Source organism: Plectropomus leopardus, chromosome 14 (assembly GCF_008729295.1).
Source record: "Plectropomus leopardus isolate mb chromosome 14, YSFRI_Pleo_2.0, whole genome shotgun sequence".
Lineage (NCBI taxonomy): Eukaryota > Metazoa > Chordata > Actinopteri > Perciformes > Serranidae > Plectropomus > Plectropomus leopardus.
Genome location: NC_056476.1, coordinates 1,674,113 through 1,690,947, shown reverse-complemented (window position 1 = coordinate 1,690,947; position 16,835 = coordinate 1,674,113). Strand labels below are relative to the sequence as shown.

The 16,835-nt window shown below is 39.0% G+C and overlaps 3 protein-coding genes across 3 annotated transcripts; all 3 read left to right on the top strand.

Annotated features, from left to right (window-relative positions):
• Nucleotides 1-767: 767 nt before the first annotated feature.
• Nucleotides 768-1,660, top strand: LOC121953297 (nanos homolog 1-like). Its single transcript, XM_042500298.1, has one exon. It carries the CDS (start codon nt 850-852, stop codon nt 1,525-1,527), a length of 678 nt encoding a protein of 225 aa, XP_042356232.1. The 5' UTR covers nt 768-849; the 3' UTR covers nt 1,528-1,660.
• Nucleotides 1,661-6,411: 4,751 nt separating this feature from the next.
• Nucleotides 6,412-10,649, top strand: si:dkey-33c12.3 (uncharacterized protein LOC335380 homolog). Its single transcript, XM_042500293.1, has 3 exons — nt 6,412-7,594; nt 8,196-8,320; nt 9,531-10,649. Exons 1-3 carry the CDS (start codon nt 6,587-6,589, stop codon nt 9,589-9,591), a joined length of 1,194 nt encoding a protein of 397 aa, XP_042356227.1. The 5' UTR covers nt 6,412-6,586; the 3' UTR covers nt 9,592-10,649.
• A 2,602-nt stretch (nt 10,650-13,251) lies between these two features.
• On the top strand, nt 13,252-16,501 carry mrps26 (mitochondrial ribosomal protein S26). The gene is made up of 4 exons (XM_042500299.1): nt 13,252-13,597; nt 14,392-14,538; nt 14,615-14,738; nt 16,061-16,501. The coding sequence occupies exons 1-4, from the start codon at nt 13,377-13,379 to the stop codon at nt 16,190-16,192; spliced, it is 624 nt and encodes a 207-aa protein (XP_042356233.1). The 5' UTR covers nt 13,252-13,376; the 3' UTR covers nt 16,193-16,501.
• Nucleotides 16,502-16,835: the final 334 nt, after the last annotated feature.

Here is a 16,835-nt window from a genome sequence, read left to right as displayed (position 1 = left end):
TTATGCAGTTTCTGGCCATGATAAATGGTATCTGGCTATTTTTATTTTGACGGGCCCTGGAAGGCATGTTTTATTTAAAAATCACCCAAAATGTTTAACAGAAAAAAAATAAATCCGCAGTTTTTTTAAGGAAAAGAAAACTACCCCTTTTTAAAAAATAAAATATAACTTTTTTAAAGGAAAAAAAGCAACGTTATTTTTAAAATCACCCAAAAATGTTAAGGGAAAAAAACAGCAAAATTAAGAAAAGACACCCCCCCCCCCCCCCCCCCCCCCCCCAAAAAAAAAAATCATCAAAATGGTTTGAAAAAAAAACAAGTCAAAAGTTTTTTGAAAATCACAAAAAAAAATTACCAAAATTTTTAAAAGGAAAAAAATGTCAAAATATAAAAACAAGATAAAACCGCCCACAAAATTAAAAGAAAAAAATCTCCAAAAATATTAAAAAGAAAAAATGCTTTTTGAAAATCACCAATGATTTAAATTTTTTTTAAAATCGCCAAAAAAATTTCCAAAGAAAACATGCCTGCCAAACCCCAGTGTCCTCAAATCCTAGAAGCACCCCTGGTGATAAGAGTCGCATCCTGTGAGGGAGACTGTTTTTTTCCCAGCTCAGCGCCTCCCTGCTCCGCTCGGAGGACCCTCCTCTGGGGCCACACTGATAATCAACTTGAACCAAACCACGCCCCCGTGTTTTATTCTGGGGGTTTATCAGCGCCTACATGTTGACTCCTCTGCATACTAGACCCAGCGAGAGGAGACAGCAGACCACCTCCACAGAGTACCCATGCACACACACACCACGCATCCTAACCTCTGTGGACGTTAAAGCTCTGCAGCTCTGACACGATGGATTTTTTGGACAGCGGCTACCTGGACGCGCGCTCTCCCTACGACAACACCTTTAATTTTTGGAACGACTACCTCGGTTTGTCGACACTTGTCGCCAAAAATAAGATCAACAGTCCGTCCTGCAGCCCCAACTCCATCACGGAGTCTCTAAAAGCGACTCTGGGCTTGGAGGACGACTCTCCGGTTTGCTCCTGCGTAATTGGGCACGGCCGGGACAGCGACGGACACTTGGACTGCTGCTGCGCGGCCCCGGGCTCCCCGCCGATCTCCATCTATGATCTCAAGGAGCGCATCTCGCTCCTCAGGCCGTACGAGCCCCTCGACTCGCCGCTGGGGGACAGAGATTCCCCCTCGTACGGGGGAAGCTTCGCCGGCCTGGACCTGCTCTCCATGGACAGGCGGCGCAAACAGACGCAGAGGGGGAAACCGGAGCCGAAGGTGTGCGTCTTCTGTCGGAATAACGGCGCGCCGGAGGAAGTTTACGGCACCCACATCCTGAAGACGGCGGACGGCAGAGTCCTGTGCCCCATCCTGCGGGCGTACACCTGCCCCCTCTGCAGCGCAAACGGCGATAATGCGCACACCATCAAGTACTGCCCGCTGTCCAAAGACCACCCGAGCCAGAGAGTGGCCAAGGGGGGCAGAGCGATCGGAAAAAGGCTGAAAATCTTCTAAATTTGCACCGTAAATTACTCGTGCGTATGTGCGTGTGTGGCGGTCTTTTTGCCCCACTTCATGCACAAAACAAGTCCGGAGAATCAGATTCAACCCTTTGAAACTTGGAGCGACATCACTTTTCATGTGCTGCTTTCAGACGCCTTTCACAAGTATTTAACCCTTTGAAGGATAAGCAAATTGGTTTGATTTCTTTCAAAAACAAGAGGGAAAAGTCAATGAACAACTCGGTAATAAATGTTTCACAAACTGTAACAAATTAGTAGATTTAGAAGGTTATTTTTAAAAAAGCAAGGGGAAATGTCTAGGGGAAAAAAGAAAAAAACCGGGATAAACTATATTTATAATTACCATAACATATTTAAAATGTTACCAAATTGCTATAGATCTATGTACACCATTTTAAAAAAAAAAAACTTTTTTTTTTTTTTTTTTTTTTTTTTACAAATTTCAAAAAATTTTCTTGGACTTTTACTAATTTCTTGCCAATTTTGAGGAACTTTCTTCTTTCACTGTTCAGTGCATCCTTCCCATGTTTTTTTTTTGTTTTTTTTTTTTTAAATAAATCAAGCCAATTTGCTCATGCTTCAAAGGGTTAAAGAAGACTTTTACTGATTTGTTTTGCTGCATTTGTCATGGTTTTTTTTTCATCTTGGGCACATAGTTTGGACGCACTACGCGCAATATATTTCTCCCCCCTGCACTCTTAAGGACTTGGTGATGAAAACTGAACCAAAGTACTGTACAGATCGACCTGTGAATGACCACCTTCATGCTGTAATCACAAGCTGCTGTGTTTTTAAGCAGCACAGCGCCAGTGCAAACAGTCCCGTGTGCATGCTCTGGGTTTATGGGATGCCAACATAAATGAATATGCAGCACTCCTGATATGAGATGAATGTTTCGTCCCACACACTGTAAAATCTGACCAGTAGCTTTTGCTTAAAAAATCTAGGACACTGTTAACCTTGAAAATGTGAGTAAATATAACTATTAATCTTAATTTATCTTTACTTTATATCTAATTGTTAAGTATACTTAAAATTTGGTTACATGCATTCGATTTTGTTAAGTTGTTGTAATTTAAAAATGACAAGTTTAATAAATTAATCTCTGAAATTTAGAAACTTAATTAAACTGTGGAATACAACTGTATTCTGCTGGTTGGAAACTAGTCAATCATATTTTTATTTTCTTAAACATTTTAACAAAACAGAATTTGCAGATCTCCTAACTTCATTATTGGCAAAATCTTCTTTGTAATGATCAAGTTAAGTCAGACTAACTTAGTTTACTGATGTTGCTAAAACTTAGACAATTGTGTCATTTTTAAGTTGCAGCATGTTCACAAAATTAAATAAATGAAGCTAAATTTCAATAAAATTAACACCTGAATATAAACTTAACATAAATTAGGATTTACAGTTACGTTTACTTTCTTTTTCAAGGTTTCCAAGATTATTTTATGTCAGATTTTACAGTGTAGGTCAAGCAAGATATACTTCTTTATATCGAGCACAGGTTTTTCTCCTGAGATAAATGTTTTCTACCAAAGGAATACACTTTTGTAATTTCTGTACATGTTGGATGTCTTATATTCTTTGTGTTTTTATGTGGATAGTATTTTGCAGATTTCAACTGAATGTAAAACAGTTCACCTACATGCTCTAAGCTCTTTTATTTCAGTTTCTCGTGTGGAAATTTGTTCCTGTAATTCATGTAAATGTATAAAAAAAGGGGTGAACAATTTTTAGCAATGAAAAGCCAGGCATTCCAAAGTCTTTATCTGTCAATAGAAATGTTTTATGTACTTATTTTTACCTTATGTATCATTGGGGAAATATATTCACTGTAAATGACTGAATAAACATGTAATTTACATTTTTCTTTGGGAACTTATTTTAATATGCAATGAATCACTGCGTTTATCGCCAGATGCAGCATTATTTTGAGTAAAGATTATTTTGTCATTTTGCACTGTTCATGTACAATAGTCACACTGACCTGTGGTGCAAACGTGCCACCTAGTGTTCAAAACCTTAAATCACAATCGCTTTTTCAAAAAACCTCCTCTGGACTCAGACAGAATGAGCACTGGGTTACTTAATAATAAAGATGATTTACTGTAATGGAGTAAATTAATTAAAACTGAACCAGTATAATGTTTTTTTATGTTTTATAATGGATTAGTCTTTGGTGTGAGATCTTTTAAAGTCAGTTTGGATTTGAAACACACTTGAAACTATTTGACTCGTCCTAATGTCGCGTTTCTGGGACTAACAACTGGAAAAAAACATTCCTGTCAGAAATCAAAAACAGCTCCTTTCACTTCGAAGTCCAGGCATGTTTGTATGTTCAGAATTTGAAACTTAGTTTTAATTTTTAAAATCGTGGTAGTTTTTTTTTTAAGAGCAGGAAATATGTTTAAGTAAAAAAGAAAAAAGCAGGGAAAAAAAATATATTTGAATTTATCATAATTACTTTTTAAAATTTATGTTACAGAATTATAATAATTCTCTAAGCTTCTTTTCCATGTCATATTTTTAAACTTTATTACTTTTTTTCTTTAATTTAATTTTATTTCTTTTTGTTCTATAACTTTAGGGTAATTTTTACTTTTTCTTTTTTTACTGATTTCTTGCTTATTTTTGGGGGCCATTGCTTTATTTCTTCGGTCAGAAGTTTTTTCAGACAGTATTTTACATCAGTGCAACAGTTCAGTTATCGCTCCTTCACAGATAGACATTAAACGTCAGACATCCTGAAGAGAAAGTAAACTACTTTCACTTAAAATACTGATTCAGTTATATTATATTATTATTATTTCCCCCCCCCCCCCCTTTTTTTTTTTTCTCTCCTATAAAGACTAACTAAAATTTAGTTTAAAAAATAATAATGTCATTTTCTCAGGCACCAAAACACTCAGGCTACAAGGGATTTGAATGTTTTTGTGACCTTTTAAAAGTTAAGAAATCAATAAGTTTCATCGACCTCTACTGGCAACAACTAAGAGCTGCAACAACATAAACAGACCTGATTCTCCTCAGTGACAGTTAACCCCTTAGAGACTGTTTTGTGCATTTTCACACACTTTTCATTCTTCATTTTTCGATAATTGGCTGTTATGTTTGTATGTGTTCATGGATATGGCATAAATTTTGGCAAGATTTTGTATTTTGTTAAATCAGTGAATTTCCAGCTCAGCTCCTACAATAAGTCTAAAATATAAACTGTTACATTGTAACAATAGTTACATTCATACTGTTGTGCAAAAAATGCTCCATTGAAACACATACAAACTGCAATTTCTGATCCCACAGCCATCAAAGCCTAAAAATATGCATTTTATTATTTCTGGGTGTCATTCTGGGCTTTTGCCTTGGATTTTTTTTTTTTACTATAATCCACCTGATGACGTCCTTTTAGCCATATTTGGCAAACTGAGAAAATATATGCTATTTTTACAAGGTGCACTGTCACAATCACTGTTATATTCTGTTTCTATGAATAAACATCTTCTGAAGAGGATGTACAATCAGACACTCAAATATAGTTTATAAGACAAGCAGCACAAAAGTGGAGAGGTGCCAAAAATCTGAGAAAATAATAAGTCAAGTACAAAGAGTGAAGATCACAATAGTGTTGAGAGCTGTTGCAGCTCTCAGACTGAATCCTAAATAAACACTGTGGTCATCTTGTGCTAGAAAATCATTCTCCCTTCACCGTCAGGGGTCACATAAGGAATGCTTGCAGAAAAGCAGCAAAAGTCAAATCCTGACACCCTCTCGGAGTCTCATGTTGGCTTTAAACAGACTGTCCTACAACCACTCTGAAAATATCTGCCACTAAAAACGCGTCCTTGAGCAGAAATCTGAATCGATTCCTGTTTAAGAACATCAGCTCGACGACTGTTTTTCAACGCTGAGGATGATTTAAAGGCACCTTCTGACTCATCTCTGGGTGTTAAACAGCAGGAGCGTTTCTCTGTGTCAGCACATGCACGCTCTTCTTCGGTGGTGTCTCCCACACACACACACACACACACACACACACACAGTTAGGACATCAGTGACTCATCAATTTGCAATCTAAATAGATCAAACATAAGATACTCTGGGAATAACCAGTATGTAGGGCATCGTGAAGGGATATGTGTCTACTGAAGGACATTCACAGCAACACAGGCGATATTAACAGAGAGGAGAGGATCAAAAAGAAAAGTGCATCAGAAGAGCTTTTTTTTTCTGTGAAGTTTTAAGTAGCAAAAAAAAAAAGCATGTGTTTAATGCTCAGTTAGCAGAAAAGGGTCTTGATATTTGAGCATGTGAGCTTATGTGGATCACTATTCATCAATATCATCATTCATGTATTATTCAGGGAAAGCAGCGGGCACTTATCAGCCACATCAATCTGTTTAAGTACCAAACAGTCTGTGTGGTAATTAATTATTCTCTATAACATTAAACCCTTTCAGAGCCTGTATGTTAAAGTAGATGCCCCTTTATGCACTATGCATTGATTCTTTCTAACTGGGTTGTGGAAAATACTTTGTTTCAAGTCATTTCACGATGTTTGCCCCAGTTATTCTCCACTTTTTTAAAAATGTGAATGTCTGTATCACTTATGAGACGCATTAAATAATGCACTGAAGGCGTGAAGTCGGGTAGCGTCCAGAAATGCAAAGAGTGATGACAGTGATTGACTGTGATGTAATTTTTAGATCCGATTAAAAGAAAATCTGCTCTACTGCATGAGCTTTGTGTGCCATGGCTGAGAGTGACTCTGAAAACCAACCCCCTCCCTGCTCACTGCAGCAGTCTGCTATTGGCCTGGTGGATGCTGACAGCACTGATGTTTCTCTGTGGCGGAGGGGGGGCGCCTCACTCTATAAAAGCCAGGGATCTGCAGCATCACTGAGCTGGTGCAGTGCAAAACGCCCGCTCATCCTCACCGATGGTGTGCAGAACAAGGGGGACATAAAAAAACCTTCTGAAACTAAAAAAAATCATATCCTTTTCTTAAACAAACCCCAAAAAAAATCCACAACAAAAAATTCATCATGAGCTACGACACCTTCTTCTCCTACCGCCGCCCTTGGGACAGCTACAGAGGCTCCCAGTCCACCACCAAATCCACCATGTCCTCCTCCTTCTACTCTTCACCTCGAGCTCCTCCGTCCACGAAGAGGATCCTGAGGCTGGCCTCCTCATCCCTGCCTGACGGCTCGGAGCGGATGGACCTGGCTCAGGCCAGCTCCCTCAACACAGAGCTGCTGGGCCTGCGCTCCCAGGAGAGGGAGCAGCTGGTGGACCTGAACGACCGCTTCGCCACCTACATCGAGAAGGTGAGGCACCTGGAGCTGCAGAACCGAGCCCTGCTGGCGGAGCTGGAGGCGCTGAGGCGGCGGCAGAACGACCCGTCCCGCCTGCAGACGCTGTACGAGGGGCAGTCGCGGAGCCTGAGGGCCATGATAGACTCGGAGAATGGGGAGAAGATGCGGATGGAAGCGGAGAGAGACTACCTGCGTGACGTGTATGAGCAGATGAAGGAGCGCTTTGAGGAGGAGGCGAGGAGGCGCATGGATGCAGAGGACGCCTTGCAGAGGGCCAGAGAGGAGGCCAGCAGGGCCGTGCTCTCCAACTGTGACGCCGAGGCCACCGTGGTGTCTCTGTGCGATGAGATGGTGTTCCTGAAGAAAGTGTTTGCGGAGGAGCAGGCGGAGCTGCAGGCCCAGCTGCAGGTGGCGAATATCAGCGTGGACGTGGAGGTGTCCCGGCCCGACCTGTCCACCGCCCTGCGAGACATCCGGGTGCAGTACGAGCGGCTGGCAAACAAGAACATGCAGGCCGCCGAAGACTGGTACAAGAGCAAGTTTGCAAGCGTGGCGGAGATGGCCAGCAAGAACAACGAGGCCGTGCACGCCATCCGGGAGGAGACCATGGAGTACCGGAGGCTGCTTCAGTCCCGCTCCTCTGAGATCGAATCTCTCCGGAACGTCATCGACTCCCTCAACAAACAGCTGGAGGACTTGGAGGAGACGCAGGCCAAAGAGGTGGCAAAGTACCAGGTGAATGACGGGTGTTTGGATCCTGCTCTGCATGAAAATTCACCCCAAAAGGGCAACAAATATGTGATAGCAGGTCCAGTTATCTGCAAACCTTTGCTCCAACATAATTTAAGAGGTGCTCATAAACCAGGAGAAAACTTCTCCTGCAGGGAAAAGGGCCAGATAAGAAAGTTAAAATATGGTGTTTAAAAGGTCCTGGCCTCAAGGCTGGACGCACAGATAAGAGAGAATAAAATTAATAGACTGCGAACAGCATGAAAGAAGACACTTGAAGTGCAGAAAGTAGAAAAACAGCAGAGGAAGCTTCTTTTTTCTTACAAGATGTAAATGTATTCTCTGCAGCAGCTACACCCTGCACATACTTCAGAGCTCAGCAGGAAATGATGACAGACTCACAGCAGAGGTGAAAATCTGCAAGGTGACTGTCTGTATAAACAGCAGCACACACAAAGAAGAGACCAGAGATTGTTTTGAAGCCAAATTACTTCAAGCAAGAATAATTTAGGATTAAATATTCATCCGAATGTTGTGGGAGTGCTTGTGTGAAGCATCACTAACTTTGACATTTGAAAATGAACGACTGTGGTCTTTTTATTCACAGATGAGGATAAGTGAGCTGGAGCGAGACATCACTGACGCCAAGCAGGAGATGGCGCGCTACCTGAGAGAGTACCAAGACCTCCTCAATGTGAAGATGGCTCTTGACATCGAAATCGCTGCGTACAGGTGAGATCTGACTTCTGCTTGTTAATCTTTACAATTCTGGGCATTTAGTTTCTCTCAAACAATTATAATTTCACAACTTTCTTTCAGGCAAACATGTTTTCAAGACATTGTCCGAGTTCAAGCCCAGTTATTACTATTATTAATGCTAATGCTGCTCAACAAAGGTGTTTTTTTACTCTATTTACATCAAATTCTGTTGATATATTATTTGTTCCACCTAACTGCCCAAAGGCTACAGGCGGAAAACAGCAATTGCACAAAGCTGGTACAATGCATCTCTCCTTGTTTTAAACAAGGTTAATGATTTATTGTGCACGGTCTGTCTAAATAAAATTACATTACAGTTCATTACATTACATAATAAAGGCCAAAAAACTCATCGTTGCAAAGGCTGTGGCTGACCAAACTGACCAAAAACTGGACGCACAAGTCCAGCTCAATGTGCTCTACAAACAAATCTCCCAAAACTAAGTAGATTTTCCACTAATTTGAATTTTAAAACACACACACCCACACACACCCACACACACTTTTGACATTCCTTCTTGAACATTTGTACCGATTTTTTTTTTGTGAATCATTATTGGACCAAGCTTATTAAAAGTGAATAAAGTTTGCTGATACCTCCTTGAGTTTTGATGATTTTGGGGGTGTGAGGCAGCACATAAATAGACCGGACTTTATAACCATTCAGCCAATATTCACGAAACTTGCAAGATATGTTCACACAAGTAATTGCAACATACACTGACAGATCACTCAGATCAACCACTATGGGTGCCAAAAATACAGGAAAAATGCTTGTGGCAAAACATAAATCAGACTCAAAGTGTTTGTCCAGTCATTACAGAACTTGCAGGATGTGTTTCAAAACATTGTTCAATGATGTGTGTAAATTCATTTTCAATTTTTTTTAAATCACTAAAAAACCACCAGTTTAAAACAAGTGCATTGATCTGGCACAAAATTTGGACATTAATCAATGACAGTTTGTTCAAACACTAATTGAATTGACCAAAAGGGAGCAACAGTGCTGCAGAAAAAGTAGGATTTTTTAATTTAATTTTGGTTTGAAATTGTAATAATGTATCATGGCTTAACTATCATGAGAATATTGTATCATGAGGCCTCTGATGAATCCCACCGCTAATTAATATGCACAAAAAAAAAGCACGGTGAGCTCCAGATAATCTGGTTTCTTTGTTTTCAGGAAACTTCTGGAGGGGGAAGAGATTCGTCTGGCTTACCCGTCCCTTCCTGCCCTAAACTAAAACCTGAAAGCCAGCAGCCTGGCATCGACCCGAATTCTTCACACCCCTTCCTTCATGCTCTAACCTGAACATCACCCCTCTCCCTCCCTCCCTCCCTCCCTCCCTCACCCCTCTGCCATCTTCCCCTAATACACTCCACCTTTTACTCCTCCCAAAACACAAAACCGCAAACCAAAGCTCATCCTTCTCAAGACAGACGCGCCCTTGTGCTAAACAAGAGGTCCCCCAGAAGTCCCCCTTCTTCTACACACGTTCTGACACCGCACATCAAGACGACGGCAAACAGCGAAACGCGGAGTGGCTGCGCTGCAGTAGTGACATAGCTAAGTCGGACAGCAGTAATGTTTTGGCTGAGTTTCACAAACGTTAAGGTCCGAGCAGCGGAGTTACTATTCGACTCCACCGATCCCTCTCTATGCAAACATTTGACCAATTGTTTGTGAAGGAGGACAAAAATCCCTTTTATCTCTGCATGCTTGGGCCTTATCTGTGTTTGAGGTGATGCAAGAAACCTGCATCAGTATTGACCGGGAACTCTACCAATCGATTACGCATTGTCCTGCACCCCTGGTTCTCTAGTAGCCTGTGAACCAGTAACCTTAAAAACTTTCTTTTCACTATATTAAAGACCCATTTTTGTCATGTTTAGTTGTTCTTCCTCTGCATTTGCACAAATATTACAAGTTTTGGTTTAAAAGCCAGAGTGTCTAGCCAGTCTGTCTATTTGGCCAGTTATTTAAATTTCTAATTTCTAATAAAACCGTCTTTTCTTGCTTCTGGACATGTAAATGCTGTGGAAGACTAATTGTTACTGGTTTCTCCTTCAACTCATGCAGTGTGTCTCACAGCTTATCTGCATTAGATTTGTTTTCTGTTCTGTGAGTTCATTCAGACCTAATCAATGAAACAGACAGTTAACTGCAGGAACTCCTTGTTGTTTGTCCGCTAATGTTAGATCTAAATGGTGCTTTACATCTGTGAAACTAATACAAAGTCTGCACCATTACACTCGGTGTACCTGTAACGGCCGGCAACAAGCTGAATAAACATATAACTGACCTGCAAATCAGACCCCTCCTCCTGTTTTCATTTGACACGTGTGAGGACATTACGACAGGCTGAACACACCCACTGAGGAGAAAACTGCATTTCAGAGCGGCTCTGTAACTGAAACCGGCATCGGAAAGTCCTTCAGCACTGCCTAAAATCCTCGATTGGGCAAATACGTCAGGCTATGCATTCAGCCGATTCTAGTAATTTACTGATAAACTTTAAAGTAGTTTCACACCCGAATAAAACGGCAGTTTTCCTGCAAAACAGTAACCTACAAATCAAGCTGCTCCGTGCAGCCAGCAGTGTTGGGTGGTTACTTTTCAAACGTATTGCAAACAGGTTACTGAATACATGCCCTACGACAATATATCTAAAGTATTCCATTAGATTACTCAAACTAAGTAACATACTCGAAATAATTCAGATCACTTTTGGATACTGAAGAATGGTCTTGCTGAGCTCATATTTAGGGACTTTTATTTAAACAGGACAGTGTCCTGGCTGTGCATCTCCTCTGCTACTGTCGTGCGGCAGGTCAACAAACCATGAAGGCTACGTGTCCGCTGTGTGCTCGGCTTTAAGACGTAACCACTTAAAAGATAGCTGAGTATTTGCTATCTTTCTTGTTTTTACTTTTTAAACAAAAAACACATCTTTCATATGGTATATTCACTGGAAATGACAAAACCATACAGCCAACGGCATGTACGTTGTGTTAGTAGTGTCACCTTCCTTGCGATATCCCTTCTGCCGGCTGCCCACTTATTTAGGTTTTCGCGATTCAATGAGATATCGTGTAGATAAATCCTCATTTTAACTTCATGAATCAGATGCTCTTTGTTCATCGTATTTTTAAAGAAATCGACAGAAATAATAGACACAGAGCATCTGACAAAAGTTCAACTCAAAAACAGCAGCGCTGCGTCGCTCACAGTCACTATAACTCAAACACAGTATTATTTTCGGTGTTATTTTTGTACAATTCAAATTGACAGAAGAAGATAAGAGGGAAAAAACACACATATATATATATATATATAAGAAATTGATTTAATACGATTTTCCAGCTTTTTGTCTGAAATGTTGCTTTTTGATGAAAATGCACAAATTAATTCATCTGTACTCACCACATCTCAGCCTTTCATACCCTCAGGTAATGAAAAACAAACAAAAAGATTATTAATTATCGGTTATCTGTATCTTATCGGCCACGAGAAGCTGGAAATTATCGGTTGAAATAATCATTATCGAGCATCACTGAATATTTTCCATGTGTGATTCTTGATTTGTGCGTCATTTGTTGTTTTCGAGGCTGCTGTAAGATTTCTCTCTGCAACAGTGAACAATAGAAAACAGACGTTCTCCTTACTTACAGCTCTCAATGTCACAGTGAACGGCACACAGCGGCGGCACTGCACCATTTCCCATCATTCCACGGTCCTGGCACGCTGACTGTAGCTGTAATGTGTTGGTGCGTCGCCTCAGCAGGATCATCAGTCACCGGGCTGACACCCAGCGTCCCACTGAACCCTGAAGAAACACAGAAAGTGCAGCAGTTTTCACATTTGTTTTTTACCGCATATTGTGAATGTAGACAGTATCTCAGCAAATACAACAGTAAGTATCGTGTCACTGTTTCCTGTATGCCCCTCTATAAGTGCAAAATAAATTCATAAACAAGCAAATGTCGATGAAATGAAATATCTATCAATATTGGAAAGGCCAGGTAAGATGATTATGTTTTAGTTCAGAAAAATGTGATGGAAATGTTTGCAAACAGTGTATATTTAATTATTTAAAGCATCACTTGCATATTTAAAAATCACATTTCCAAATACTTGTAATATAATAAATAATTCTCTCAATGTAGAAAATTAACCGGTAAATTCTTTTTTTTTCTTTTTTTTGGTATGATTTCTCACCATTTCTGAGATCTTTCATAGTACTATAATGGTAAATATCTAGAATAAATCCACAAAAAAAAATATTTGCACTGGTAATACTACTACTAACTCCATGGTCACAAACTGATATATTTAACATAATACAAGCATCATCACAGTAACTGATTTGTAATTTTATTTGATTTTTTTCTGTTTTACCATAAAGAGCCATCTCAACCGTGTGGTAGAAACCTATATTTAAAAACAACAAATAAAAAAATAATAAAATAAAAACATTGTCAGGGCATAAAAATGCAATAAATAAATAAAATAAAACAAAATAGTAAAAATAAAAACCCCATTGCTGTTTTCTTGGTGAGTTTAAAGGGTTAAAAATATATATTTGACATGCCTCCTTGTTTACGTCACCCCCTCCTCTCACAAATAACGAACAGTCCCTAAATTAAAGGTACCTAAACAAATGCTAAGCTAACGTAGCTATCTAGCTAACTAGCTCGGTAGCTAGCTATGCTCCGTTAGCTTACCGACTGGACGTTATTTCACAATAAAAACTGTTTTTGGAGACTCGTGAACGATGAAAAATCTCTTTAAAACTTCCTCGAGGAGCCAAATTGTTTTTAAAAGTATTTTCGGCTCCCTACAGATGGCGGTAGAGGCTAAACAGTTAGCGCCGATGCTAACTACTTCCTCCGGTCAGAGGACACAAACATGGCCGCCGCCGTCAGTCGGTAACGTCTCTGCGTCAAAGTGAACGTTAGATTAACGCAAAAATAACCGTAAAAACACCGACACACCGAACTGCACCTGAAGTCTCACCTCGACACCGACATGCTCCAGGTACTCGGCGGGAGGACCGTCCCCGCGGCCCGGCTCCTCGCTCCCGGGAGCGCCGTGCTGGTGGAGGCGGTCCGGGGCAGAAAGTCCCGCACCGACCCGGTGGCCAAGTCCAAAGAGAACCGCATCAAAGTGCCGCCTCCGGTGGACCCGGTGGAGATGGTGGTCCTGAGGGAGAGGTTCTCGGAGTACCAGCAGATCATCAGGGCGCTCCGGTAACGTTTCATCAACAACCGTTTAGTAACGGAGCGGTCTCGTGCGCTCACGGGTCACCAGGTGTTCCGGAAATTTGTGTTTTCCGGCTCAAAACCTGCCTGCTGATAAAAGCAGCGCCGGAAACGGTCCCCGAAAACACCAGCGTTTATTTTAAAATTTAACATTTGTTTTACCTCGAGACTGTCGACATTTATTTCAAAATAACACTTGTTTTACCTTAAACCTGTAAAAATTTACTTCAAAATATAACATTTATTTTTACATTAAACTATCGAAATTTACTTCAAAATATAACATTTATTTTACCTTAAAACTGTCAGAATTTACTTCAAAATATAACATTTATTTTACCGCAAGACTGTCGACATTTATTTCAAAATAACACTTGTTTTACCTCAAAACTGTCAAAATTTACTTAAAAATATAACATTTATTTCACCTCAAAACTGTCAGAATTTATTTCAAAATAAAACATTTCTTTTACCTCAAAACTGACAATATTTATTTAAAAATAAACCTTTATTTTTACCTCAGAACTGTAAACACTTATTTCAAAATACATATATCACTTAATTTTAACCTATAAAAACTGTAAAAATTGTATTTCCAAATATAACTTTTTGTAACCTCAGAACTGTCAACATGTTTTTTAAAGTCTGACATTTATTTTACCTCAGAATTGTTACACTCTAATTAAAAATTTTAACTAAGAACTGCTAACATTTAATTAAAAACCTAACATGTTTGGGGGTGTTTTTTTGATTTAACCCTTTCTTTCCTCTGCGTTTGTCAGGTTTGAGTTTAAGGAGGAGGTGCTGCAGAGAAAGTATAATGAGGAGACGGGCTCCCTGGCGGAGGAGAGGGCGAGGCAGGAGTCGGAGGAGCATCGCGCCCTCATGGCCTTCAACGACCAGGAGAACCTCCGCATTCTCAAACTCAGGTAAAATTACGACGTGGAGAATAAAAACGACTTTAAAGGTCACCTGCTGCTGTTCACCCTCTGCTCCGTCTGTCAGGCTCCAGAGGATCCAGAAGGAAAACGAGGAGGCCGAGCGCAAGAAGCTGGAAGACGACATTCAGCGTGAACAAGAGATGCAAGAATTCATTAAAGAGAAAGAGAGGGAAATTATGAAATTGCAGGTATGAGTTTTTCCTCAATCTTTTTTTATCTTCTTCCTGTTTTCTCCCTCCAGACTGTGTGGACATTTAACCCGCTGAAGTTGGTTTGATTTCTTGCAAAAAAGAGTCTGTAAGTCAATCAGGAACTTCACAAGACACGACCCAAAAAATAGCAACAACTTAGTAAAAAAGGTACAAGAAAATTAAAAAGCCAAAAAAGGTTAGATAAATAAAAGAAAACAAAAATCTCTCAAAAAAGAAAAAAAATAATCAAATGTTGTTTTTTTTTGTAAAATAATATATAATCAGAATAATTCTGAAAATAGTTTCTTTACATGCTTTCTAGTGTTTGTTTTTTTAATTCAGGTCTATTTCTCGTCACCTTTTACTAATTTCTTACAATTTGTGGGACATTTCGTGCCATTTCCCCGTGTTTTCAGAAGAAATCTAATTACTGTGTTCAGAGTGTTAAATAGCTTGTAAAAAGTTTTCATAACGCAGCACAAGAAAAAAAAATCATGGATTCAGGTTTCAGAGGGTTAATGTTAAAACTGTCAATTCTTCCAGCTACTTTTGCAAGTTTCTGTTGTCTATAAAGGAATAAAAGTCTGACGTTTTTCATTAAAATAGCCTCCTGGTTATTTTCCTAAATATCAGTCTTTAACAGGATCCCTGCAGATGCTTATAAAAACATCTTAAAGGCAATTCAATTCAGTAATAAATCTAAAAATAAGTCTCAAATTAATGTTTTAAAAGTCTTTAAATGCTCAGACTTTGGAAGAAGGATATTAGGATATTTTTTTCCAACATCATAAAATCTCAAAATAATGATATTTTTTTCTTTTTAAATGATTTAAATGAATTAAATTTTTACCTCAACAATCATAAACATGAACCACATCTAATCAAAACATATGAATAAAAATAAATATATGTTCATTGTTGTTTTTAAAAAACTTTTTTTTCTCCACTTGAGTCTGACTAACTTTTTAACTTGTTAAAAAAAAAAAGAAAAAGGTTATACTTTAAGGTAAAAGTTAACATTTTGGCAAAATTGTCCCCAACCATAAGTAATATCTTTAAGTTATTTATTTTGTTATTGTAAAATTTGTCTTAAATTTCATTCCCTGCATGTGGGCTATTATCATTACTATTATTATTATCATTATTAGTTATTTAATTTTCTTTCTCACCTATTTGTTAATTATAATAACTCATTCCTACAATAAAGTATATAAAAATGAATTTCCTGCAGCGTTAAAGAATCATTTAAAGTCCTAAATCTTACTTGCCTCAAGCCGCAGGAGCCCTTTTTTAACTTTTTTTTTCCGTTCTCTTCACAGGAGGAAGCGAAGAACTTCATCACCTTGGAGAACTTGGATCAGCGAATAGAAGACGCTCTGGACAATCCCAAAAATTACAACTTTGCCATCGACAAAGAAGGACGAGTGGTCAAACAGACGATTCTGCAGTGAAACGCCACACCGACCTGTCCTACGTCTCAGAGGACAGATGTCCACTCTGGAAGCAGATTTCTTCAACTTCAAACACAGAAAACATTCAGCTCGAGGAGATCGTCGAATCTGTGAAACTAAGAAACAGCGGAGACATTTTCTGCAGTTAACATGCAGAAAATGATCGAAGTTTCATTTACTGCATTTCTTCATGATGTTCCTGCTTTATATTTTTCCTTATTTGAGTGCTGTATGTCAACATAACATGTTCTTTGATTATTAATGTCTTCTCATGACTGTCAAGTAAATTAATGTTCATTGGAGTTTTCACTAAATTAGTCTGAATCTTTTTTTTAAACTACAATTAAAATGAGATTCTTACTTATAGAGAATTATCCACCTACAGATCTACATATTTATGCACATACACTTAACAAAAATTTAAATGCAACACTTTTGTTTGGGCTCCCGTTTTTCAAAACTTAAAAAAGATCAGACTTTTTAATGCACTTTTTAGATACGTTTCTATCAAAATAGTTCAAATCTGTTATCCCAAAATAATCCATTCACTATGAATTATTCCAAAAACAATCCATCCGTCTGCCTCAAAACTTGTAAAATCTGTGGTCTGTTATGTTTCCAAGGGATATATATATATTTTTTG